Raw genomic sequence first — 27,412 nt, forward strand, 5'->3', positions numbered from 1 at the left:
GTAGCGGTTCCCTGCACGCCCCCTACCCACTACAGTAGGGTATGACAAAATTCTGGCTTCTTAAAAACCATAGTTTTTGACTGGATTTTCATTTTTCAGTAAATAATTTACTGATCTGATCAGTCAAAACTTCAAAAGTGAATTATTTATTTACTGAACTGATCAGTCAAAAATGAATTATTTAAGGTAGTAGGTGCTGGTACTGTGTTGATCAGTCAAAAACTACTGTGGTCAGCTTGGTTGGCAGTAAAAAATTTTAAATATAACTGACTTTTGCAGTACTTTTTCACTATTTATTTCAGTGATGACATTTTGGATTTTGCCTTCTTAACAGGGAAATTTGACTGTTTCAAATTTAGAGAGTAGGTACATACTTCTTGTGAGATGACCTATTATAAGGCTATAAATAAATAGTGAAATCAAAAATGAATTGAATTGTGTGTAAATTTTAATTTTGTTGAACCTCTTGATACAAAGCACACTGTATTACTATTTACTCAACTACTTTAATACGTAGATAGGTACCTAGTACCTACGTATTACAAATCTTCAAAAGTGTTCATTTTTTTTTTTTTGATTTGAATGTGGTTTGAACTTGAACTTGAGAAATGATTGGTGTTGAGATTGTGAAAATGTGTTTTTTTTGCCTTAATTTCATTCTTGCAAAGTTGCAACTGGCTAATTCAGTTCTCTTCTCAGTTCTCACTTCTCTTTTTGTACTGTAATAGAAATTCATGAAAAACTCTGGATCCTTCAAAATTCAAATATCAATCAATTTCTCACATCAAGTAGTGTTGGGCAAATTCGCGAATATTCTTTTTTTGCTTGCGCATGCGCAAGAATATGCGCATATTCTTGCGCATATTCCGCAGATTCTTTTCAAAAAATTAGAAAATTATTGCCTAGTTTAGAGATAATAGGGAAAAGGTTTTGGTAACTTTCAAATTATTGAGGAAAATTGGAAATTTATAAAGAAAAGTAGTTGTAAAACTTGTAAATTGTGGAAAATTGTAGAAAAATCTTCAAATTTTTTGAAAAAAGTCCCGATTTTTATTTTTTTGAGAGAATATTCTCCAAGCGTTTGAGAATATTCGCGAATATTCGCGAATATTCTCAGATTATGCGCATTGAGAATATTCTCAGGCCAACACTAACATCAAGACTGATTTATTTTTATTTTTAAATTGAAAAGCAATTAAGTAAAATCAATAATCAAGTATTTTTTTACTTGTTTTTTAATAATTTTGAAGGAATTTTGAAAACATTTGAGAGATAAAAGTCCCTACCCAGTTCTGTTAGTTGTTGGATGTTTTGGATGATTTCAAGGTAACCTTCATCTCAATTCTGATGTTCAGAACAATTTTAGTAAAAATTTATAAGTTACTTAAATTACCGGTAACTTACCGGTAAGTTACTGGTAAGTTACCCAATTTTAAATTACCGGTAACTATGCATCACTGGCGGAGATCATGTTGTAATGATGAAATGACCGTCAAGTAAGTCTACCCTGAGTAGCCCTGAGAGGAATTGCTTTATAGAGTTTACATTCATGATACTGGGTACGCTCAAGGGAGAGCTTTGGAGATTGCATAGGTTCATGTGACAAGGGCTACTTTTGCAATGAGCTCCTCATTTTTATAACGATAGTGCGAAGTCTTCCCTCTACTGTCTATACTTTCGATAACGATAATTACGATAACCCATTCGATTATCATTGATCAACGGGATTGGTCCAATCAATTCAGTTCCCAATCCCATGATTGGTCAATATCAAATTTTAGCTAGCGCTCCCAGCATCCCAGCAATTTTTTAATGAAACTAGATGTGGATGCTGAGATGCTGGATGATCCGGATACTCGTTGAAAATCTTTAAAATCGTACCGTTGATAATTTTGCAGCCCAATCCCATCCATAATTGCGCGGATATTTTTTAAAGACGAAAACACGCATTCGTTTTTGTAATAATTTTCGTCTTTGTACATTAATGTAATATACATAACTAGTTGCGAATCAGATGTGTATTGTTGCGAGCGAATTTGAATCGCAAATTCGTAATTGAGCGGGAACATGGCTATTTCATTGTGATTGTTTTGTTCCTGTTCATGTACAGCTCTTGTCGGGATAGATAACAAGATGGTAAGTTTTCTATTGATTCATCTTATCTAAGATCATCTCTCTCCTTCGATATTTTATTCCGGAGGAACATTCACTTGACTATATTATACAACGTTGACTATGTTGCAGGCGGATATTCGCAAGTATTTCACATCGAGTCGGAATAAAACCGAATCTGTAACGGCAAAACCATCTTCAAGCTCTAAATTACGTAAAAGACCTATTATCGAATCGGATAGTGAAGATGAAAAGGATAAAGAGTTGAATAAAAGTAATATTCTGCTCTCATGGATCATTAATGGCAGTGACAAATTGTTCAATTATCACACAATTTCTCTCATTTACAGAGAAAAAAGTACAGCAAAAACCTTCTAAAAAGAAAAATTCTGCTATTATAAGTGATTCTTCCGATGACGATAAAGAAAGTGAAAAATCTCGTCCTCAGAATTCAAAGCCAGGTTGGTATTTCTGTGTTATCGTTCGTTGAAGATTAGTGAATGAAGTATGTACCTACTTTATTCTCTTGTGTTGATTTTCAGATACGAAAGAAATAAGTTCTAAAAAGCGCCAAAGATCTGAAATTATTGATTCTTCATCCGAAGACGCTTCTCCTTCATCTAAAAAGAGAACTGTACAAAGTAATGTATTACTTTGGAATACTGATCAATATCAATTTTGAAGTCATACGATGTTCTATCACGAAACTTTTAATTTTAGAAAAGCTAGATAAAGTTGATGTCAAGTCGAAATTTTTCAAAGAAACGTCAGTTTCTGCTGTATTTGGTGACAAGCCAGTTAGACGAGATAGTACACGATTAAAAGAAATTCAAGAAAAGCTGAAAAAAACGGTACGCATTTATCATTCATCAGGTCGAAATAGCATCAAAAGCATTACTAAAATTTTTTTGTTTTTTAGACGAAAACAGTGAAAAATGATATCCAGATAACGGACGAGGATTTTGAAGCAGCTGTTCTTCAGATGGATGATGTTGGAAGTAACTGGGTTGATTCTAACAGAAATTCCAAATCTGATTCCACTCTACAGAATGGAAAAACAGATAAAGAGAAAAATACGGAGTCTCCGAGAAAAAATAAAAAATCGGATGCAGTCGAAAAAGAGTCGAAGAAATCACCGGATAAAAATAAAAAATCTGATGCAGTTGAAAAAGAGTCAAAGAAATCACCGGAAAAAAATAAAAAATCTGATGCAGTTGAAAAAGAGTCGAAGAAATCGCCGGGGATAAATAAAAAATCTGAAGCAGTTGAAAAAGAGTCGAAGAAATCACCGGAGAAAAATAAAAAATCTGATGCAGTTGAAAAAGAGTCGAAGAAATCGCCGGGAATAAATAAAAAATCTGAAGCAGTTGAAAAAGAGTCGAAGAAATCACCGGAGAAAAATAAAAAATCTGATGCAGTTGAAAAAGAGTCGAAGAAACCGCCCGAAAAAAATAACAAATCAAATGTAATTGAAAAAGAGTTTAAGAAAAATGAGAAAGTTGTGGTTAGAGAAGAACCTGTTAGTAAATCGCTTTCTAGTAAAACGACCTCAGGATCATCTGCGAAGTTATCTATTAAAGATAAATTGAAACAGTTCTCGGCACTTTCAACATCCAGTAAACAAGTTGTCGAAGAAGTAAACAAAAAAACACCCAGTCCAACAAAATCTACTGAAAAATTATTGTCCATGAAACTTAAATGTACGCCTGATTCGGGATATTCCAGTTTTTCATCCAATTGTGATTCGCAGGGTTCGCAAAACAGTAGTAAAAGTGATATGACTTCTCAAAGCGTTGTTGTAACGAGTAGTCGTGTGAAAGAAGAATGTAATTCTAGTAATCCTAAAACACTTGTTAAACGTGAAATTCCAAGTAACTCTAAAGCGATCACTTCGAGCAAATTAGAAGATGCGAGTAGTACTCAATCGGTTGCAGTTGGTGATGATATGCCGTGGGTCGAAAAATACAAACCAGATAGTACAAAAAAAATTATTGGACAGCAAGGTGATCAAAGTAGTATGAAAAAATTAACGAGATGGCTGAACGATTGGTACAAAAACAACGCTGGTTCTAAAAAACCAGCCTATGTTCCCGGTAAGATGCAAAAATAATTTTTCAAAATCTACGATAATTTTTGGTATTAATCAGTTCTTATTTTCAGCTGGTTGGAACACGGATAAGACAGGGTCTATTCACAAAGCTGCTCTATTATCCGGGCCTCCGGGAGTTGGTAAGATATTGGTGCTATTTGCTATTTAATTTACGGTATATCTTATTACATGATGTATTGATTCAGTCGTTTCGTAATTGTCGCAGGAAAAACAACCACTGTATCTTTGGTATGCAAAGAGTTGGGCTTCGATGTTGTGGAATTCAACGCTTCTGATACTCGATCGAAAAAGCTTCTTGAAGAAGAAGTATCTAAACTGCTGACAAATACATCCATTACATCTTTATTTGGTGGCGATGGTAAACCATATTTTTGTGGAGATAAGTAACGCAAAGATGGAGCTGGTAATCTGTAAAATCCTCATTTGTTTCAGGATGTAAATATTCCGTTACAAAAAAGCATGTATTGGTTATGGATGAAGTAGATGGAATGGCTGGTACGGAAGATCGAGGAGGTGTTCAAGAACTAATTCATTTGATCAAAATCACCAAAGTTCCTATTATTTGTATGTGTAATGATAGAAGTCATCCTAAAATAAGAAGTCTCGTAAATTACTGTTTTGATTTGCGATTTCAACGACCAAGACTTGAACAAATTAAAGTAAGGATAAATTAAAGATGAGTCTATTCTTCTCCGGTTAAATTTTATTATAAAAATTCGTCTTTTTCCATTAGGGATATATGAAGAGTGTATGTTTTAAAGAAAAATTAAATGTATCATCGGATGTTTTAAATAACATCATAACCAGCAGTAATCAAGACGTCCGGCTTGTACTTAATCACTTATCCATGTTGGCCGCTGATAAAAATTCCGAACTTGAAGCTTCAAAAAAATATGTTAAATTGGTATTGGCATTTGAAATTATTTAAAACGATCTATGTATGATTCGAAATGAAAATGTTCATAATTGCTTGTTTTTTCAGAGTCCTTGGGATGCCTTACGTAAAATGTTTTCCAAAGAAGATCACAAAAACATGTCCATACATGATAAATTTGATTTATTTTTCTATGACTATAGCATAGCGCCTTTATTCGTTCAAGAGAATTACCTTTCTGTGAAACCTCTTAATACGAAGTGAGTGCGTAAAATAGATATTTGGATTAAACAAACGGAATTTTAATCATTATTTTTAGTCAAGACCTCCGAAATTTAATAACACTCGGTCAGAGTTATAATTTATCAAAATATTTTTTTAGGACTCAAAGTAAACTTGAAAAAATGCAGTTATACGCTCGTGCCGCTGATTGTATCAGTATTGGTGATTTAGTTGATAAAGAAATTAGGTCCAGTAGCGCTTGGAGTCTACTACCCACTCAGGTAAAATATAATTATCGTTACTAGAGATTTTTCTGTATGCAAGTATTAATTCTCACATTCAACTTCTAGGCTATTTTTGCAAGTTATGCTCCTGGTGAAATCTTGGAAGGATACTGCTCTGGACAAATCGCCTTTCCATCGTGGTTGGGTAAAAATTCTAAGACAAACAAAATCGATAGATTATTACAAGAAATACAAATTCATACCAGATTAAAGTAATATTTCATTTTTATTGATACTTTTTACTGTAATTATTCGTTCTAATGATGAACTAAAAAACTGCTTTCATTTTTTTTCAGAATATCTGCGAGTAAAGAATCAGTAAACTTGGAGTATGCTTCATTTTTGAGAAATCACATTTTACAACCGTTAGTGAAGGATGGGTCGGATGGGGCTAAAACAGCTTTGGAAAGATTACACGAATATGATTTGTTACGAGAAGATCTTGAAAGCCTATCTGAGATTTGTAGTTGGACCAGTTCTGCAGATCCTTTATCGAAAATTGATAGCAAAGTGAGTTCGAGTAAATTTCATTCAAAAGTGTTGGTTTTCCGAACGTATTATTGAATTTAATTGTTTTTCAGGTGAAATCTGCTTTCACAAGGTTGTATAATAAAAATCCTCCTGTGAGACCGTATTCGCTTAGTGCTCCGATTAAAAAGAAAGCTAATGATGATTCGTTGGAAGAAGAAAACAGTGAAGATGACGACGATAAGGATAACGAAGAACCTGATGCCATGATTGTGGTAGGTAATCAAGCTCGTGCTGAAAGCATTTCCCTTTTTGTTGCGTTGTAACTTGAACTGAATTATTTTTTGTCTGTAGGTTAAGAAGAAACAATTGAATCAAAGTGATACTATGTCTCCGTCGACATCAAAAACCAAGGCGAAAAATCCGAAGAATACTAGTACTACGAACAAGAAAAAAAAGAAATAGTGACCAATTTTTTAATTTATTTTTAATACTATTTTTTCGTTTGCGGATATACAAATTTTTTATGATCTATTTATAATTTATAATATTAAAAAGTGATTATCGTATGTATTTTCTAAATTTGTGTTTTGTTTCTGAAGTTTTGAAAGTTCATTTTCGGTGTCACATCAATACTATTATCATGATGAAGAAATGGCTCATTAAAATGTTGTGATTATTATTGCGGGCCTTTTGAGCAAGTCGGCCCTGTTTTGAGTGTAGAATTTGTAATGAATGATCAACCCGTTATCGAGTACGCTTTGGAATTCAATATTTTCTTCTTTCATAATTTGATTTATGGTTTTTGGATGAGCTGGAGAGCTTTGAACTTTGAAGCCTTCTTAGTTCTTCAACAGAACTGTCTATTTCTTTCTATTTGACGTTTGAGGTTTGACGCACCCGCGCGCCGACGGTGGACTTTTGAAGTACATTCGCCAAAATGGCTACACTGATAGCATTTCAGCCAATCAGATGTCGACCGTGTTTGATTGTGTTAGTTGTGTGTGTGGGCGTGTGTGTTTTGTTTATCAAATTGTGCTTTTTTGATGCCATTCTTTGAAAAAAAAATCAAAATTTTTTATTCTTATGAAAGCAATTTGGATCCTTATTGCTGAAATGTTCTTTCGTACGCCTGAAATGAACATTTCCAAGTGAAAAGAATTTCATTTCATTATACTGATAAAATAATAGTGGACAAGACACTAGAACATCAGTGTACAAGTACAACTTAGGCCATCATGTATTTTCGGTAAAGTTTGATGACTTCAACTGCAATGTAAGTGTTATAATTTTTATTCATTCATTAATCACGGACACTAGTTAGTATCTTCAAATAACGATCTAGTATTTTATCTTGGTCTATTGATTTTGAAACATTATACGATTGTCATTGATCGCAAATTAGTTTTTTGGTAAATATTGATTAGCTATCAACATTGAATATTGATTTCATGGCAGTGAAAAGTATTGAATGTTCACACGTAAGATTTATAATGATTTTATGAGAGCTTACGATATGTCGCTGTTGAACGCTTGTTTCAAAAGTTCATGAAGTTCTCATTCCAATTTTTGGTCACCCTGTGTTATGTATGTATACCTATTATACAAAATATTGATTCCATCGGTGTATATTTTTTCAGTTTTTCAAGTTCGGAGTACCGGTAATAATTTTTAATGCATCCTACGACGAATGAATTGATACATTGACCATCACCTGCGATATGTTACCATCGGAATTGATCGGAGTATGCCGATTGTGTTTGGTCAAAGACCAAGTAGAAGTTAATATCTTCGAAAATGATTCTAAGGATATCTATTACCGAATTTCGACCTGCCTTCCAGTCACCGTAAGTTCTGCCTTGATATTTTCACTTGCTCGCGTAATAGAAAGTAACATTTTTTTTCGTTGCAGATCGCCTCAGAAGATAAATTACCCAAAAAAATATGTCTTAGTTGCCACGATAAGATAAATATGTTCTACGATTTTTGGAATCAAACATTGACTACCGAAAAACATTTATTATCGTGGCTGAATCTTGATTCCGAAACTTCGAACAATATTTGCGATAGTTCCCAGTCTTATTCTTATTGCGTTTCTGAGGTAATATTATATGTCTAATATGTTACTCGTTCATTTAGAATATTTTCCATAACATTACGATTTATTTCAGAGTAATGACGCAGATATCAATCATTCTACGAGCATCGATAGCGACGAAAATAATGCAGACAGTGATTTAGAGAATAGTGTAGACAAACGGAAATCTAACGAATGCAGTGAACCTGAAAATAACCTTATACTCAATGTGGATTATCAAGATGACAAACCAGGACCTTCCGGTTTTCAAGTTGAACAAACTTCTGCGCTGAAACAATTACAAGGGTGAGTTGAGTTGAGATATTCAGTTTAGTTCAGTTTATTTGATTATCGCTTTTTTTTGTTCCGTCGTCGTTCTATAAAAAATTTATAATTTTTTTCGCTTGTTCAATAGTTTTGACTTGGAGCTTATCGCTATGTTATTCTTTTTTTTAATTTTTTGTTTGATCGAATAGAATTTTTATATTATTGCTTCAAAAAAGGCTCGAGTTATTTTGCAGAAAGAGAGGTGTCCAATGTTTAATAAATTCCTTCATCAGTTGAAAATACAAAAACTTGATTTTATTTCATTTTTAAATTCAACGTGCTGAATGTTTTGTTCTACTGATGAATCAATTTCGATTCAATACTTGTTTAACTGTGTGTTGGAAAAGAACTTCGTTAATTCATTATTTTGATTATTTTTTATAGTTCTTTACTTGGGCAGAAAATTTTTACAATTCGAAATTTCATGTTTTACCTGATCAGAAATTATCTACGTATGATCAATTTACGTAAATTCGATTGAATCCCCATATTAACTACAAAATAGTATTTCATTCTCTTATTCATTTAAATTCTAAAAATTTTCAAACTGATGCTCCATTTGCAGGTAATCGTTTCGTGTCGTTTTTTTTCTTCTATAAATATTCGTGATCGTTGTGATTTCGATGATATAGTGATTTTTTAATTTAATCTACGTTGAAATTGACGTGTTCCCGGTAAGTATTGAATTTCGGAAGAAGAATGACTGGCATCGCCTTCCCCAACAGGTATGTTTTCATTTTAGTATCTAAAATTTATACTGTTTTATGAGTTAAAGAGAATGGCATTAAACAACATGGCCTAAAACTGAAAATATCCAAGTCCCATACACTTGTGTTCGTTTTTAAAATTTCGTCAGCTTGCATTGATATTGTAATCGCGTAGATGTAAAAATAGTGATTTATCTGCATGTGAACGACAGAATATAGAAAACTCGAAAAATGAGTTTCATTGTTTTCCATGTGCCTTAAGTTGCATTTTTTTCCGATTTCGTTTTATTTTATTGTTGTAGACTTTTGCGATCCATGTTGTTTTTTGTTTGTTGCTATTTTTTAAGTTAATGAACGTAAATAATTATTTTTTTTTTGTTTTATTACCTACCTACTCAGCCGAACATAACGACGAATTCGAGATATAGGTTGTATTTTATTTTTTCAGGTATACCGACGAATTGGCGAATAATTCGCTGAGTAATTTATCGAAAATATTCCAAGTATTGAATAGCCCCGAGGATATGTCAGAAAACACATTATCACCCGCTGCACCTTCGCCTTTGCCTGAAAAACGACCTCATACGAACGATCATTTCGAACCCGAACCTCTATACAAATGTGAAACTTGCAGCAAGACGTTTTCATGCGAGGATATCTTAGCTATGCATAAATTGAGCCAATGCAACGAGCAGGGCGACTTGAAGAAATGCTATTTGTGCGACGAAACGTTTACGAATCCGTCGACGCTAGCCGAGCATATGAAGAACATTCACGACGATCGTAAATTTCAATGTGAAGAGTGTGGCAAATGTTTTCTAACCAAGCACCACTTACGTATGCACAGTTCGATGCATTTAGATTCTAAGCCATTTTCGTGCCAAAAATGCGGTACCAATTTCCGTTATAAAAAAACCTACGAAACGCACGTCAAAATCCACGCCAATGAGAAAAAATCAACCGACGAGCAGACGTTCGTTTGTGACATTTGCGAGCAACGTTTTTCTACGCGTAATTCCTATATACATCACGCTCGAAGTCATAAAAACGTTACCGGTAAATGCAAACTGATGTGTTTCGTTTGTAACCAGACTTTCGCCTCGAAACGTATGCTTACTCAGCATCTACGTACGCAATGTGGAGAAAAAACGCATACGTGCGACGTCTGTGGAAAAGAGTTACTGACTAAAGAGTCGTTAGATTGCCATAAACTTATACACGTCGATGAGAAATCGTTAGTTTGTAAAATTTGCGGTAAAACCTTCTCACATCGTAAATATTTCGTTGTCCATCAACGCATACATACCGGTGAGAGACCTTACAAGTGTATCACTTGTAATAAAACCTTTACTCAGGCGTCTACGTTAACTGTACATCGACGATATCATACTGGAGAACGTCCCTACAAGTGCTTCGTTTGTTCTAAAGGTTTTGTCACTCGTACAATCATGTTATCTCACTTGAAATATCACAAAAAGTCGTGATGAAATCGTATATACTTTGGCATCGCTATTCGATTATATAATGTGATTACAGTATTACACCTTGATTTAATTCAGCACGTTGTTTCGTATTCTTTGTAAGCTTCTTGATAGTTTGACTGTTAATTTAGAAAGCGAATATTTAATGTTCTACATATGAAAATTTGAAATTCAATTGAATTCGTTCTGTTTGGATTTCAGCAGTGCATGTTTATGAAGGGAAAAATTTTTCAAATCCGTGAAATCTAATAAGAGTATAGTTTTTCGATTTTTGTTTTTAAGTAAAGATAATTGCTTTGGAATTTCTCGCCGTTCAACTGACCATATCTTTTCGGAGAAGATTCATTCTGAGAAGTCGTACCGAACCATATTCTTTCTCATTGAATAATCATCGTAATATTATGTGTGGTAGCATTATTCTTTTGATGTGAGTTATAATAATGTTTTTAAAAATTCATAATCTATTTTGATAGTATTTGTACTCGTCTTCCTTCCAGTTTCTTAAATCATATTTTGGATTTTTATATATACATTTTTTAAAATAACTTTTACAGAGCAGTTCCTATTTGTTTATGTTTGGGTATTTCTTTTCAATTTACCTTCTTCTACGATTAACGTATCGAATAATATTGAGTAGTTGAGTTACCATCAGATTTTTATTACGTGGTTATCAATTTCGTAACAATTCGATTCCTACGTTAAAAAATATAAGGATAAAATTCATTCGATGAATTATTTGATTCAACGATGGTTCAATCTGAAATATTTCTCTGTTCATTTAGGTAGGTATTGAAAATAAAAGTTATTGAATGGAGATTTGTGTTGGAAAATCGTATTTCAATTTCAGAAATTGTACCGTTAGTTTGTCACTCATTTAAGATCTAGTTGATAGATTTTTCATGATCATATCTTGTAATTTTTATACGCAATTTATATTTTCTTGGCGAAAATGGTTTAATTTCTACGTGTGTTATTTATCCCTATCATGTAGTTTTTATTAATGCTTATCAACCTAAGTTTTTGGAGAAAAAAAAACAACAAATACACGTTTTGTATTTCCTACTGTGTTTTGAATGATTTGTTCTGTCGAGAAAAAATGAAGATTTATGTAGGTATGAGAACTAAAAAAAATGTTTCCTACATAATCACATGTATTGTGTCGCCTCATTCTTCTATAATGACGTAAAAATATTGAAGCATGTGAGATGAATTTTGTTATTTCAGATTGGGCGAAGAACTGATCTATCTGTACGTGGAATCAGAACAAGAAGAACCTAACGACAACGAATCAGCATCTCTAGTGGATAAATATTGTCAACAACCTACATCAAACCAGTTCAGTTTACTGTTCGAGAATAATCAGCATCGACATTCGATTATTGAAATCGAAGAATCCAACGCCGACGCCAGCAAATCCAACATCGAGCAAACGAGCTGTTACTCGGTGGAGTTCCCGAAAAATGATCGTTCCGCCGTTGAGTTAAAGTTCGGCGACAGAAAGCGTATCTCAAAAACTCGGACTTCCGAAATTGTATCCTACTCGTGTGAGATTTGCAATATTTCATTTTCAGATAAGACCGATTACCATAAACACGAATTGATTCATTATGTGGATTACCCTTACGAGTGTTCGTATTGCGGAGACCATTTTAAAAGATTCAAGCAACTAAAGAATCACAAATTGCATCAGCATACGGAAGATTTATCCGACGGAAATGATTCCAGCGGTCCTAACGTTACTGAAACCGAAGAAAATGATTTGTACTGCGATGATAGGATAGAGAAACGTTCCAGCAAAGTATCCTACGTTGAAGAACCTCAGTCTAGTCTCGTTAAACCTTTACCTAGAGTTTTAAGTGAGAGCTGTAAAAAATATTGTGAAAGTGGTAGAACATTAAGTAAAGAATCCGATCGAAAGATACGTTCACGTAAACGTAGTAACGAAGATTATTACGTATGTGAAACCTGTGGTCAACAATTTTCCGTGTCTAATAGTGTTCATAAATGCTCGAAACCTAAAATCACGCTTATGTAATTAGTATTAAGCTTACTTTACTGAAATACTGTTTCATTAATATACGATTTTTCAAAACAATTTATTTGGGTTGTTTTCATCTTTCACTCTCATCCAAAATTCAAATATATACAACAACGTGAGCATTATTTTAAAAACTGATCGAGCTAATTCTTCTTTTTTTTTTTGTTTTGTTCGCAGGAACTCGTATTCCAATTCGAACAACAAGTCACTCGATGCATCCTGTAAACCTGTATCGAAACAAATTACAGTACAAGATACCAAGGAAAAGAAAACGAAGAAACTGAAGATCACATTGAAAAAGAAACCTACCAGCAAAAGTTCCAATTCTAAGAATGGTAAAAACGTCAAGAAAAAGGCCAAAGTGAAATTAAAACCCAGCGAAGAAACAACTTTCAAATGTAAGCATTGTGATGAAGAATTCGATACTTCGTTGAAACGTAGAAAACACGAACAAAGAACCCATGCTAAACGAGATGTTAAATACGATTGCGATAAATGCGACTATAGTACGTATACGAAAGGCTGTTTCACTACCCATTTAAAACGTCATGTAAAGCAGTACACCCTGTTCTGCGAAGAATGCAACATTGGCTTTTTTAACAACACCGAGCTCACATCGCACGATATCAAATTCCATAATTCGCAACCCTTCCAGTGCGCCATTTGTAACGATATGTTCACTTCCAAAGGAAACCTATATAGCCATATTAAAAGCCACGATCCTAATAACACATTCGTTTGCGAAATTTGCGGACGCACGTATAAAAAAAATAACAGCTATAAAAGACACATAGCCAGAACGCATTTAGGTTTAACTGCCAAAGCTCAATGTACGGTTTGTCAGAGAGTTCTCAGTTCAAAAGAACATCTTAGAAGACACATGCTGACTCACACGGACGAGCGAAATTGGGTATGTTCAACATGCGGTAAATGCTTCCTCAGCAAAACGTACTTAAACGAACATTCCAGGATTCATCTCGGTATAAGACCGTATAAATGCGAAATTTGTGAAAAAAGTTTCACGCAGAGGGGTTCGCTAACTATTCATAAACGTTCGCATACCGGAGAAAGGCCATTTCGGTGTGAATTTTGCTGTAAAGGTTTCGTGATGTCCACTCTACTTAGATACCATTTGAAGAAATGCGGAGAAGCGAAATTAAATTCGCATTCGATCACTAATTCCGCTCCTGCCCTCCAAATGGATTACAACAATTCAATGATGTACGATAAACTACCACCACCGCCGCCACCGCCAACTGTACCGGAATCTGCGGAAATAGATCCTTTGAATAATTGCGCCGTTATTCATAGCACGAAATAAAAACCGTATTTCTATAGTAGGTACCTACTTATAAAATGAGTTACATAACGTGAAATGCCAGGGTTTTAAAAGAAGAATGATAATTTTAGTGTTGTCTAGGTACGAGTATATTGAGATCTAATTACGTAATTAGGTTGTATTTGAAGGTTGGCTGATTTTTCGAATTTTCTGATAAAATTATGGATAATTCACTGTGTGATCGAAGCATTCTATAGAAGAACTGTTGAACAGGAACATGCTCATTGTAAATAATTTTGCCATCTGTTTTTTTCTTACCAGATAAATATGCCGAACAAAATATTCGCGAATGAAGAGTGATAAATAATAATTATTTGTTTTAAATAAAGTTTGAAGATTTCGACTTCATTGTGTCCATTGACAAAATATAAGATTCTATTTATCAATGATTTCAATCTAGCGTGATGATTATTTCAATGTAAAAAAAAAAAACAATAAAAACGAATAAAATGAAAAAGTTTACCAAATTGTACAAACCTTCACGTCTATATTTTTTCAAACCAAATAATACAAAGCAAGAGTAATATTTTGCAGTTTGTATGAATAAGACAAAAAAAAAACAAATTTTCAACTAAAATTTCTGGAAAACTTTATCAAAATATACAAGACAAAACAATTCAACTTTTACTTAAAAAATAACAATTATTAAAATAGAAAAAATACGAGAAAAAACATCAATCAGTACGGTAAGTTGACAAAAATAATCGATAGCTTAAAATAAAACGTTAATTTTTTTAAACCCGTAATTTTTTTACATTAACAGGAACTTTTTTCTACATAATTTGAATAATTAAAAAAAAAACAAAACGAAGTAATACGATTAATTCAAATCACCCAAAATAACTATTCCCAGCACAGTTTTCGGTAATTGTAATTACTTATGTCAACAAATGCTCAGCATAAACTCGATCGGAAGCCTCGATTTGTTCAGAAGCTTTGGAGAAAATCCATAAATTTATCTACTCATTTTCAGTCACGTCGCTGGCATCTTGACAAAAAAATAATACAAATTGATGGAAAATTCAGAACTTTCTAATGACGTAGGTACGTGTGAAGATTATCGACTAACCTCGTTTTTTATAGAACAGAATGTAAGCGTTGCAGTACTCCTCTTCTTGTGGCTTTTGTTTCGATACGTTTTCGTCGTTGAAACAATGCCATTCGCTAGTTAATGGGTTCTGAGTGTAGGCGATATAATGTCCGACCGATACACCTATTCATTTAAATAATTTAGTAAGTGATATTTTTTTGGCATTCAATACATCGTCATATCAAAAACTAACCTCCGGTGTGACACACACAAGCATACAAATCATAAGGAGATTCGTTCTTCTTGTTGAAATTAAATCCATGCAATGGGAACTTGACTTTATCCTCCAGTTTAATGCTAGTACACTCGTGGAATACAAATCTAGATTTGAAAAGAAAAAAGCAAAAGCGGTTCTCAAATTAGTTCGTATAAAATATATTTTGAAATTGTCGAAGGAATACTCAAGGTACCTTTTCAAGTATACAATAAGATAATTCGGAAATCTCCATACTGATAAGGTTTTCGTAGCACATTGGTTTTTCTCACAACGAGGACAATACCACGGATTGAACTCGTCCAATATTTCGCTGAAAAATTAATCATTCGTTATATTAAAATTACACCTACGAGTACATACTCGATTTTCAGAGATACTATCGCGATTCTACCTTTGACTGAACGCTTGCACACAGTCGTATAAAGAGAGTGTTTTATGATTCCTCATCAACGTCATACTGGAATGACGTTTTTCGCCGATTTCTACGATATCATCGGTGAAAGTCACAGCTAACGTGTCGTCAGATCGCAATAAAACATCACTATCGCGAGATATCGCGCATCCTTTGCAAGGCTGATTATACATGCACCGTGAACAATGTCGACCCTAATGCAAAACCATTCATTAGACACAGACGTAGGTACAATTTGTCAATTTCGAGTAGAATTCATCTGCAAGCAATACCTGTCCATCAACCAATAACAACTTGAATGGTTCTTTATACGGATGTAATCTGGAAACAGTCTCGTATAATTCTTCAGCGCTAATTTGATTGGGTAGTCTTAGCAGCGCAGGATGTCCAAATAATTTAACTGTTTTCTGATTATTGTTACCATCTCCTGTTTTATCCATACGATACACCAACGGTACGTTTAATAACCTAAATCGAAATATAAATAAATATTTGATTATTTTTGGATCAAATGGACCATATTTTCAGCACGATCGGCACTAATATTTCACCTCATGTTCGATTTCATGTCAGCTTGTTCAATGGGAAGTAAATCTTTCTCTGGTATTATATCAGTTCTGCATACTGGGCATTTCAAAGTTTGTCCGCCATAATGTTGCGAATAATTCTATTGAAAATTAAATTAAATGATGAAATTTTATTTTCATGTACGTTTTCGTGTATTGGATTAGGTCAGTGAATAATTTTTACCTGTATGCAAACATCACATAGTGTACAAGCGCAATCTTTATGCCGCCTAACATTCGATTCTTTTTCTTCTAAACAAATAGCGCAAGCGTCGCTAACTGCATTCACAGGTTCTTTATCTCCGCAGTTTGAACTATTTTCGCATGACTATTCGAATTTTAAAAAATTGATATCCATTAATAGCAACGTAATTATCAGTAAAGATGAGAATACGTATTAGTCATAAAAATTAATTGGTATTAATCTAAAATATAAAAACCTAACTTGGAATAAACACACATACTGCGAATAATACCTAATTGATATCTAATACTAAGAAAATACGTCAAATGAAAACCCACTGTGGTATCATTTTTATCCTTGGGCGTAACATAGAGTTGTTCGAAAGCATAAATTGACCTATTGACATCGTCCAAATATCGAATTTGATGATTATCGTCCTATTGAAACAATTCGACGAAATTAGGTTTTAAGAATGAGAAATCATTACTCATGAATTTGTCTTTCAAACAAAAATAATTTCAAATTTTACCAATATTTTCGCGATATGATAATCCAAAACTTCTCCAATAACGATCGGATGTTCCAATTTTTCGGGAATCATTTTTAAAAGATGGTGCTTAATTTTCATAACTTCATCTTGTTTGGTTAGAGTAATGAGGTATTGTACAGGAGGACTATCACTAGCGGAGACGAATGTCACGCCTAGAAAAAAAAATCAATAAAAATCATCATCATCATGGAAATACAGTCATCAAAATTGAGAAAAATTATTCAGTGTACAAGTTGAATGGCTAGCTCAACTCACATAATTGTTTTTCAATCGCATGTGGAAGTGGAACCGACAAATACATGAACGGTTCGTACGTTATAGACTTAAAATCACAAGCAGAACAAACAACCTAAAAAGTAAACGATATAAATACGATTGTTTTTCGCAAACAAAAATTATACAGGATAGAACTTACAGTGTTTTTAAATTGACCCTGAAACGAATCGAAAATCACACTTCGATTATTGAATACGTGTTTTTCCCAATGTTTTTCCGCTTCTAAATCGTCGGCAGACTGTGATTCCTCTTCAGACATTTGAACGGCGATTTCGTTTTCGTCTTCTGTTCTCATTTCTTCTTCTTCTACTTCATCGTTATTAACGCATCCATCATCGGTTTCCATTTGCTCGTCGGTGTTTGACTGTTTAACTGGGACGTTTAGTATTTTCATTTTTCTTTCATTTGCTAATCTGACATTTTTCTCCATTTGCGTATCTTTGTAGTTCTGATCTTCCATTAAGCAGTTCTGAAATTTATCACGAAATAAATACGTACATAAATACATGTATAAATTGTAGCATTAATTCGCATACGATAAATGGCAAAACTCACCTTCTCTTTCGTTAAATGATTCACTTTAATACGCTTCAAATCTAGATTATCGTCAAAATTCGATTCTGAACCGAAATAAAAGCCAGAATCCTTTTGGACGACATTAGTATCGTTGGCGTAAATATCGTGATAATTCGTTTTCGCTATATTTCTTCGGCGTTCTTTTTTAGGAAACTTTCCAGAATCGAAACAGATTTCATTATTTGCTTCAGTTTCTTTAACGAGTACATTTACGTTCGACGTTTTCGTTTCTTTTAGAATATCTTGAATGTAGTTCAGTTTACTTGCAAGGGCACTGTTTTTCTGCTCTTCGCCATCGTCTTTGGAATTAAGTCCATCTATTACTTCCATGCTAGATTTTTCCGTTTCATCTGCCGAAGATTTCTGAGACTCTGTTTTGCTTTCAATTTCTTCCGTCGCATTACTGCTCATCTCATTATTACCGTTATTGACAAATTCGTAAAATGTATCACATTTGAAACGAGGCAGGTCGGACGATACGCCGTCTATTTTCATATCCATGTCAGTTTCACGTTCGGGAATTTTATCCTGTACACATTTGAATGCACTGAGTAAGTAATCATACAAACGAACCAAGTAAATAGATGAAACACAACTGAAATACCTTAAACGAGAAAGCATCGTCGTCTTCAAAACCCTCTTTCGACACAGTAACCAACTGCTGATGTAAAGCATCCAATAATAAAGCTAAGAATTCTTGACAATCGTGCTACAAGACAAGTTTAAAATCAAGGTTAGTTCGAAAAATCAGCAACAATAAGTGCAAAATAAAAAACAAAAAAAAATATTACCTGACTGCAATCTTTAAACTGAGGATAGTACGATCCTAAAGCCTGTTTAAATTTCATAGGATGAACAATGGAATACTGACCACTCCACATCTTTTGCAAAAGTTCAGTGAACTGCATCGTTAAAGAATTTTCATCTAAATTACTAGCGGATAGTTTCTTCAAGAAAAATCGAACCAGTGACGTCGTAGCGACCAAACATTGTATCCCAGTGCTCATGAAACAAGTATTCCCTAAATTGCGTAGCCCACAAACGCCTTTATCAGCATTTACGTCTATTGAAGAAGAAGAAAAAAACAATTCAAATCAAAAAATGACTTAATCACCCGCTGTTAAGAATTCTATTGCGTAGTATCATACATACCGGTAACATCTGTTTCAGTTTCATTTGTAGAAAACAATGCTTCTAAATCACTAGTGTACGATCCATGCTCGACGGAATCAAAATTATTACAGCTCGAAAAATCACTGAACGTGGAACTTTCCGGTGGGGCTGGCAATGGTAATGGAAAATTAGAGGTAGACGGCACAGCAAAATCTTCATTCCTAAAATATTCATTAAAATATAATAATGAATTCGCGAGTGACGTAAAATCGAGTCATTCATCAGTTTACCATGTGTTTTCTATTCCCATATCACTTGAATCGCCTTGATTTTTATTCGAATCGAGTTTATCGCCGGAATTCGAAAAACTTCCTGCGATGAAATGAGGTCCAATATCTTCTGTTTCGCTCAAAGGAATACTTAGAAAATCATTTAAAGCGTTGAAATCGTTTTGATCTCCAGAATGAACTAGCTCAGAATTTTCTTCAAGAATCGTATCAGCGGTAATTATACTATTGGAAGCAGACGATACATCAGTACCTAGATTATCGTATTTTAACGCATCCTCGTCCGGATTAATATTTTCACTCGGATTGAGCAACACGTGATTATATCCTTTATCGTTTAAAATATTATCGTCGATTAAATCTGCAACTTCTGTTTCGCAGTACTGATTCAATTCGATATTACAGGTAGGAAAAGGATAATCGACCGAATCGTTGGAAAAATTGGAATCGCCGAAGTTTATATGACGAAAATTCGAGTCACCGACTGAAAACTCTTCGTTAGCATCTGATACTGAATTGACTGTAGAAGTGATTTTGGAATCGATTACGTAATCTTGTTCTAGAAATTCGTCCTCATTTCCGAATTCGTTTTCGGTACTAGATTCGAATTGAAAATTCTGATTTTTCGTATAATTTTCACTTCGACTAGAACCTAATCGATCGATTAATTGAGAATTGACCTCAGCCACGAGCGCGCCGGACGTTCCCAAATCCATGAAGCATTTGAGCAATTAATGCAAAGAACGCATTATTGCATGAATCCTGAAACACATTTTTACGATATTACTAGAAAGTACACCGATATGATACGATAATAGTTCAAAGATGATACGGAAACATGAAAATAGAATGAAGGAAACTAACGTCGTTATAATGATATCATAATATTACAACAATGAATGAAAAGTAGAACATCACCAAGACGGTCACGTAACATCGAACATACAAAATATGAAACGAACACAAACGAAGACCGAGCGAATATTCTGAAATGTACTACTCTAATGAACTTTTTCGAGGGTCAGAAAACATAACAATTTATTTATCTCGAATGAGAGAACCATGAAAATACACTTGAAAATGATAACCAAAACCCATTATCAATAAAGCTGTGTCTATCGCCAAGATACGATTAACGGAATCAAAAGATAATGGAGCAACATCCGAAAAGAGAAGCAGCGACTGATTAGTGATAAACAATGGAATTTTTTTCAATACGCTCGGTGGAAATAGAGAAAATTGTTTTCTGTTTGTACACAGAAATGAACAATGACAACGAGTAAAACTTATGACTAATAGAGTACCGTTCGGAATTATTTACCTGATACACGTAGATCTTTGTCGTTATTTCGGATACGAATTGAACATGGGAGATGGAAAAATATCACTATGAACTTGATTTATCACAAAAACAGATACTAAAAATACATGAATCGAATGGAAAATGAACAACTTTCTAGCTATTTGGCAATAAATATTTTCGAGAGATACGATGGGGAGAGACTTCGTTTTACAAAAAATTCTGCTAACCCGGTTTTTATGGTCGAGCCAGATTCAATCAGAATCCATTCCTGCATGGTGGAAATTTGTTTTATTTATGGAATTTAAACGCGACAATACAATTCCACGTGATACAAAAATTGTCACCTACAAAAAAAAAAATTTCCACAACGAAAAAAAATTGAAAATAGGTAAGTTATGGATACCTATTTTTGGCTTTTTGTTTCGCGATTTTATGGCATATTCCGTTTTATCAAAGCAGTGTAATTTTTTTATCAACACTTTTTTTCCTGTACTATAGACAGTCTAGGGGAAGACGAAAATCTTCAACGGGAGAAAATTCAAATACCGTCCTCCAATGTGTAGCTCGCTTGAACTAATCCGACAGAGCGCGTCAGATCGAAATGGGTGCTAAGAAAACGTAAACATGCGAGTAAAACAGCCGTAGACGCATAGGATAAATGCGTTTTCTCCCACTTTTCATGAAAATGAAGTGGTTTGGAAAAATTTTTTTTGGACTTGAACTAAAGAAGATGAAATTTCCTATCGATTGGTATAAATTTTTTTCAATTTCACACGAAAATGGTGATTTTTAATATTCATTTTTATGAACAAATTTTTATGCATGTCAATTTTGAATTAAAATTACGCGAAATTTTCATCAACTACATCGTATTTTAATAAACCAAAATTTGCAGAATTTTATCCTCTTCAAATTTCAAAATGAGTTTTCATTCAAAACGCTAGCACTAACAGTTCGAAACTTATTGAAGCTCAAAGTCGTAAAAAATTGTTGCGCGCGGTAAAAATTCAACTTCAATTAAACTGCTATTTTTTTTATAGCGCTTTGGATAATAAACAAATTTTGAAGAGGATAAAATTCTGCACGTTTTGAGTGGAAAACCGTCATTGATCCAGGCAAAATAATATCCAGTGAGGTATTGATCCAATGCATTTAAAAAATATCAAAAATACGAAAACCATGTACAAAATTGACTATTGAGAAAAAATATGTATGTCAATAATCAATATTACCAATCAGGCAATCAATAGGAAATTTAATTTTTTTTAGTTCATGTCCAAACAAATGAGGGAAAAATGGGAAAGTGCATTTATCATACAATTCTATGGCTGTATTCTTATTTCATATTCATACCTACGAAAAATTTTTTTTACTCAAAAAAAAAAGAAAAGTCAGCAAAGCTCCAAAAAAATTTACATCTTGTCATTTACTATCGAATTGTAATTTTTTCCGTTGGAAAAAATGATTGATGATTCTAGGACAATTTCAATTCGAGATTTTTTTTTCAACATTTTTTTATTGAGTTGATGAACTTTTTGATTTTTTTATTTTAAAAGTTTTTTAGGAGAATTTTTTCTTGAAATTTTATTTATTTTACATAAATATTATGAGCCATGATGCCATGAATGATGAAATTGAAATCGGAAAATTGAAACATCGGAGCTAGCATTCGGAGGTAAGTATTTTCATTATATAAAAAAACTTACGTCCGAATGCTAGCCCCGATGTTTTTTTTACAATATTATAGAAATATAACAATAAATAAAATAAAAATATAGGTAATTTGTTTGATCAAATTATTATTTTTCAAATTTTCATTTCTGTTTTAAAGTAGGTAAATGAATTAAAAATTTAAATGAAAATAAAAATTAAAAAATGCAAAAACTATGAGAAATTGTTATTTTTATTTCAAGTATTAGGTATAGGTAGGTAGGTACATATTTAATCATGTACTGAAATATCACCAGGAAAAAAAGGTAAGAAATGAGAAACTGAATTTATTTATTTCTCTATTACGATGAAAAAAATCAAAAAAATATAAAATATAATTTGATCGATCATTTTACACTTATTATTATTTATATTCTTACGAGCATATATTTCTATATTACTATATTGTAAAAATAATTACCTCTGATGTTTCAATTTTCCGATTTCATGGCTCATATTTATGTAAAAGGAATTTAAAAAACATTAAAAATCATTTATTTCAAAAAAAAATTGTCCTAAAAAATTTTTTAGCATAAAAAAATGAAAAAATTGATCGTGTACAATGTGTGTTTCATATAAAACTCCCTATAATGTTGCGAGAGAGTAGCCCTCATTTCGCCGCGAGCGCTCTCTATAAGGCGGCGACGTCGTTACTGACGTTTCTGAAAGTGCTAGATTTTCGTCTTCCCCTAGACTGTCTATATCCTGTACAAAATAGCAGTGAAATTTGAATAATTAGTTTAAATGTGCAATTTTTCTAGTATATCGTAATATTTAATTAAATATTATTCGAATTAAATGAAATCTTCAACAAAAGCAGTCATCCAAAAATTGCGAAGCAGTAGATTACAAGAAATCAATTTTTCTTTCGCACTGCTGCCCTTTGAGAAGTGTCAACATTGCTGATTAGATGTTGTTTATGTTGAATTGTTACGTGTCGATTCTTTGAGTTTAATCGGCTTGGTTGACGAAATATTCCGTTTGAACGTATAATTAATTAGATATTTCGGTGTTTTTATCGTATTAAAATACGCGAATTCATGTCATAAGTAGTGCCGATGTTGACGAAATTCGAATCGAAATCTGCCCGCGTGAAGGGTTTATCCTTCCATCCGAAACGTCCATGGATTCTAGCCAGTTTACACAACGGAGTAATTCAACTATGGGACTACCGAATGTGTACCTTGTTGGATAAATTCGAAGAGCACGATGGACCCGTGAGAGGTATATGTTTTCACGATCAGCAACCGATTTTCGTTTCTGGCGGAGACGATTACAAAATCAAGGTATGGAATTACATTCAAAGAAAGTGTATCTTCACTCTTCTGGGACACGTGGATTACATTCGTACAACTTATTTCCATCATGAATATCCTTGGATACTGAGCAGCTCAGACGATCAGACTATTCGTATATGGAATTGGCAGAGTCGTCAATGTATTTCCGTTCTTACCGGGCACAATCATTACGTGATGTGTGCGCAATTCCATCCCAGTGAAGATTTAGTCGTATCTGCTTCTCTAGATCAAACAGTTCGTGTTTGGGATATTTCCGGTTTACGAAAGAAAAGTGTCGCGCCTGGGCCCAGTGCTCTGGAAGATCATCTGAAGAATCCCACTGCTACCGATTTATTCGGTCAAGCCGACGCAGTTGTTAAACATCTGCTGGAAGGACACGATAGAGGTGTAAATTGGGCGTGTTTTCATCCTACCTTACCTTTGATCGCGTCCGGTGCTGATGACCGTCAAGTAAAGTTATGGAGGATGAATGATTCGAAAGCTTGGGAAGTTGACACTTGTCGTGGCCACTACAACAATGTTTCTTGCGTTGTTTTCCATCCGCATCAAGATCTTATTTTGTCGAACGCCGAAGATAAGAGCATTCGTGTATGGGATATGACAAAACGTACTTGTTTACATACGTTCAGAAGAGAAAACGATAGATTTTGGTTTTTGATCGCGCACCCTACGTTTAACTTATTTGCCGCTGGTCACGATTCCGGTTTTATTATTTTCAAATTGGAACGAGAACGTCCTGCTTACACCGTTCACGGAAACACTCTTTATTACGTTAAAGATAACAACTTGTACAAGCTAGATTTCACGACGACCAAAGTATCTACGTTGATACGCTTAAGAAGTCATGGCCGAGTAAATGTTTACAGTATCAGTTATAATCCAGCTGAAAACGTTCTGTTGGTTTGTATTCGCAACAGCAACGTTGAAAACAGTACCTACGATTTGTACGCACTTCCGAAAGACAGCGATCGAACTCCTAGTTCGCCTTCGGACAGTAAACGATCCGCAGGTCTCACAGCTGTTTGGGTAGCACGTAATCGATTTGCTGTCCTAGATCGAAGTCATTCCCTTGTCATCAAAAATTTGAAGAATGAACTCACTAAAAAGGTGACTACTCCTACATGCGATGAAATATTTTACGCCGGAACTGGTATGTTGTTGTTGAGAGATCCCGATAATATCACTCTTTTCGACGTACATCAAAAAAGAACAATCGCCCAAGTCAAAATATCCAAGTGTCGTTACGTTGTATGGTCATCCGATATGAATATGGTTGCCTTGTTGGCCAAACATAATATAACTTTGTGTAACCGAAAATTAGAAACGTTATGTTCGGTACACGAAAACGCTAGAGTGAAATCTGGTGCGTGGGATGACTCCGGCGTATTTATTTACACTACGAGCAATCACATCAAGTACGCGATTACAAACGGCGATCACGGAATAATAAGAACTCTAGATATTCCGATTTACTTAACCAAAGTCAAAGGAAATCAAGTTTACTGTTTGGATAGAGAATGCAGACCTCGAATATTACGTATTAATCCCACCGAGTTCAAATTCAAATTGGCTCTCATCAGTCACAAGTTCGATGAAGTTTTATACATGGTTCGTCACGATCGTCTAGTTGGCCAGTCTATCATCGCCTATCTGCAGCAAAAAGGATACCCAGAAGTTGCTTTATACTTCGTGAAAGATAACAAAACTCGTCTGGCTTTAGCTTTGGAATGCGGGAACATCGAAATCGCTCTGGAATCCGCCAAAATCCTCGATGATAAAGCCTGTTGGAATCGTTTAGCCAGCGCTGCTTTGTTGCAGGTACTTTTACCATATTCTAAATCTTAAACGTTTTTAACGAGTTGATTTCTAACGCGTCTGTGTTTATTTGCAGGGTAATCATCAAGTGGTTGAAATGTGCTATCAACGTACAAAGAATTTCGATAAACTTTCATTCCTATACCTGATCACCGGTAATTTGGATAAATTACGTAAAATGACCAAAATAGCGGAAATCCGGAAGGACGTTTCGTCGCAGTTTTTAGGCGCGTTGTATTTGGGTGACGTGGAGGAACGTGTGAAATTATTGAAAAACTGCGATCAACTATTGCTGGCGTATCTAACAGCAGCTACTCATGGTTTGCAAGAAGAAGCTGCCGAATTGAAACAAGTTGTAGGTGAAAATGCACCTAAAGTTGACCCGAAAGCGGTGTTACTAAGACCTCCAGTTCCGATCGTTCAGGCTGAAATGAATTGGCCTTTGTTAACCGTGTCGAAAAGTTTCTTCGAAGGTTCGGCCGCGAAATCAAAATACAACGCCATTGCCGCTGTCAATGAAGACGATGACAATTTAGAGGTGATTGGCGACGAAGGTTGGGACGCCGATTTGGAACTAGATGACGAAGAGAACGTGCAAATCAAAGAAAGCGCCGGAGATATCGACGATGAAGGTGCAGGTTGGGATGTCGGCGACGACGATCTAGAATTGCCGCCTGATTTAGTCACTAGCAACGAGAAAGAAGATAATTTCTTCGTATGTCCGACATTCGGCACGCCAGATTGTCAGCAGTGGGTTAGCAATTCCCAGCTACCGATTGATCATGTTTTGGCTGGATCATTCATCACCGCCTTCAAATTGTTGCACGATCAGTTGGGTGTTACTAATTTCGCACACTACAAACAGATATTCCTAACATCGTACATGCAATCCAGAACTATGTACTCGCCATTACCGCTGACTCCGCCGTTGTTTGTTTACCCTCTACGAAACGTGCAAGATTCGTCCAAAACATCCTATCCTTGCGTAGTCTTCAAATTACCCACTTTAATAGAAAATCTACAAGCTTGCTATCAATTGACCACCGTTGGGAAATTCTCAGAGGCAGTCGATAAATTCCGCAGTTTGCTGCTGACCGTTCCGTTACTAGTAGTCGATAGTAAACAAGACTTCTTGGAAGCTCAGCAATTGCTCAATATTTGCAAAGAATATGTCTTAGCGTTACAAATGGAAGTCACACGAAAAGATTTACCCAAGAATACCATCGAAGAACAGTTACGCATTTGCGAGCTTTCTGCTTACTTCACGCATTGCAATTTACAACCTATTCACGAAATTCTTACCTTACGTACAGCAGTAAACCTATTTTTCAAGATTAAAAATTACAAAACGGCGGCCTCTTTTGCGAGGAGATTACTGGAGCTCGGTCCTAGGCCAGAAGTAGCTCAACAAGCTAGAAAAATTCTACAAGCCTGTGAGAAGAAACCCACCGATGAAAATAATATCGAATACGATGAACGCAATCCGTTCAATATTTGCGGTTACGCTTACGTTCCTATTTACAGAGGAAAACCAGAAGAAAAATGCCCGTTCTGTAACGCCGTTTATTTACCGCAGTATAAAGGAAAAGTGTGTAATGTTTGTAAAGTTGCTGAAATTGGTAAAAAGTCGTCGGGTCTTCGTATTAGCTTGGAACGATTTTAATTCGTATGATTATATTAATTTTATATCTCCGCATTGGTCGATGTATCTAATATGTGTGTGGATCAGTTTTCTGTTGATGTCTGTTTTGTAACGCAATTAATTTACCACTATATGATCGAAAAATATGTGATGTTTGTGAAGTTGCCGGCATCGATAAAAAAAAATATAATCGTTGAATTTTGCGTTAGTTTAGTATGAGAGAGATTTTAATTATTATACCTAATCATATTTATTTTGTACTGTAAGCAAATTTATTTCATGTTTTAAAATAAACAAATTTTTGTTATATTTTTTCTTCTTTAATTTTTCCATC

General features: G+C 34.3%; 4 protein-coding genes across 8 annotated transcripts; 3 read left to right on the top strand and 1 right to left on the bottom strand.

The window, feature by feature from the left end:
* The first annotated feature begins 1,865 nt into the window (after positions 1 to 1,865).
* Positions 1,866 to 6,652, top strand: Gnf1 (germ line transcription factor 1). The gene is made up of 16 exons (XM_065356487.1): positions 1,866 to 2,136; positions 2,245 to 2,386; positions 2,463 to 2,573; positions 2,655 to 2,753; positions 2,833 to 2,963; positions 3,032 to 4,205; positions 4,273 to 4,341; positions 4,428 to 4,580; positions 4,655 to 4,881; positions 4,956 to 5,126; positions 5,205 to 5,356; positions 5,479 to 5,599; positions 5,669 to 5,814; positions 5,899 to 6,112; positions 6,184 to 6,345; positions 6,425 to 6,652. The coding sequence occupies exons 1-16, from the start codon at positions 2,134 to 2,136 to the stop codon at positions 6,533 to 6,535; spliced, it is 3,186 nt and encodes a 1,061-aa protein (XP_065212559.1). The 5' UTR covers positions 1,866 to 2,133; the 3' UTR covers positions 6,536 to 6,652.
* A 405-nt stretch (positions 6,653 to 7,057) lies between these two features.
* On the top strand, positions 7,058 to 14,382 carry LOC135840128 (zinc finger protein 510-like). 3 transcript variants are annotated; one of them, XM_065356490.1, is made up of 5 exons: positions 7,058 to 7,346; positions 7,711 to 7,917; positions 7,983 to 8,171; positions 8,242 to 8,453; positions 9,630 to 11,724. In XM_065356490.1, the coding sequence occupies exons 2-5, from the start codon at positions 7,792 to 7,794 to the stop codon at positions 10,663 to 10,665; spliced, it is 1,563 nt and encodes a 520-aa protein (XP_065212562.1). In that variant the 5' UTR covers positions 7,058 to 7,346; positions 7,711 to 7,791; the 3' UTR covers positions 10,666 to 11,724. The 3 variants fall into 3 exon arrangements, with proteins under 3 accessions (XP_065212562.1, XP_065212563.1, XP_065212561.1); XM_065356491.1 differs by lacking the exon at positions 9,630 to 11,724 and adding an exon at positions 11,887 to 12,757 and having other exon boundaries at positions 7,062 to 7,346; XM_065356489.1 differs by lacking the exon at positions 9,630 to 11,724 and adding an exon at positions 12,878 to 14,382 and having other exon boundaries at positions 7,070 to 7,346.
* A 221-nt stretch (positions 14,383 to 14,603) lies between these two features.
* LOC135840126 (ubiquitin carboxyl-terminal hydrolase 4-like) lies at positions 14,604 to 20,869 on the bottom strand. 3 transcript variants are annotated; one of them, XM_065356484.1, is made up of 18 exons: positions 20,632 to 20,869; positions 19,314 to 20,072; positions 19,063 to 19,244; positions 18,702 to 18,973; positions 18,515 to 18,619; positions 17,890 to 18,438; positions 17,474 to 17,803; positions 17,314 to 17,407; positions 17,038 to 17,210; positions 16,847 to 16,945; positions 16,509 to 16,652; positions 16,310 to 16,425; positions 16,031 to 16,226; positions 15,738 to 15,952; positions 15,540 to 15,656; positions 15,323 to 15,450; positions 15,109 to 15,252; positions 14,604 to 15,027 (listed from the first exon to the last, which is right to left on the bottom strand). In XM_065356484.1, the coding sequence occupies exons 2-18, from the start codon at positions 20,024 to 20,026 to the stop codon at positions 14,999 to 15,001; spliced, it is 3,606 nt and encodes a 1,201-aa protein (XP_065212556.1). In that variant the 5' UTR covers positions 20,027 to 20,072; positions 20,632 to 20,869; the 3' UTR covers positions 14,604 to 14,998. The 3 variants fall into 3 exon arrangements, with proteins under 3 accessions (XP_065212556.1, XP_065212557.1, XP_065212558.1); XM_065356485.1 differs by lacking the exon at positions 20,632 to 20,869 and adding an exon at positions 20,175 to 20,470; XM_065356486.1 differs by lacking the exon at positions 20,632 to 20,869 and having other exon boundaries at positions 19,314 to 20,087.
* A 2,178-nt stretch (positions 20,870 to 23,047) lies between these two features.
* alphaCOP (coatomer subunit alpha) lies at positions 23,048 to 27,387 on the top strand. Its single transcript, XM_065356492.1, has 2 exons — positions 23,048 to 25,439; positions 25,513 to 27,387. Exons 1-2 carry the CDS (start codon positions 23,382 to 23,384, stop codon positions 27,097 to 27,099), a joined length of 3,645 nt encoding a protein of 1,214 aa, XP_065212564.1. The 5' UTR covers positions 23,048 to 23,381; the 3' UTR covers positions 27,100 to 27,387.
* The last annotated feature ends 25 nt before the right edge of the window (positions 27,388 to 27,412 follow it).

The sequence above is a fragment of the Planococcus citri genome, chromosome 3 (genome assembly GCF_950023065.1).
Source record: "Planococcus citri chromosome 3, ihPlaCitr1.1, whole genome shotgun sequence".
NCBI lineage: Eukaryota > Metazoa > Arthropoda > Insecta > Hemiptera > Pseudococcidae > Planococcus > Planococcus citri.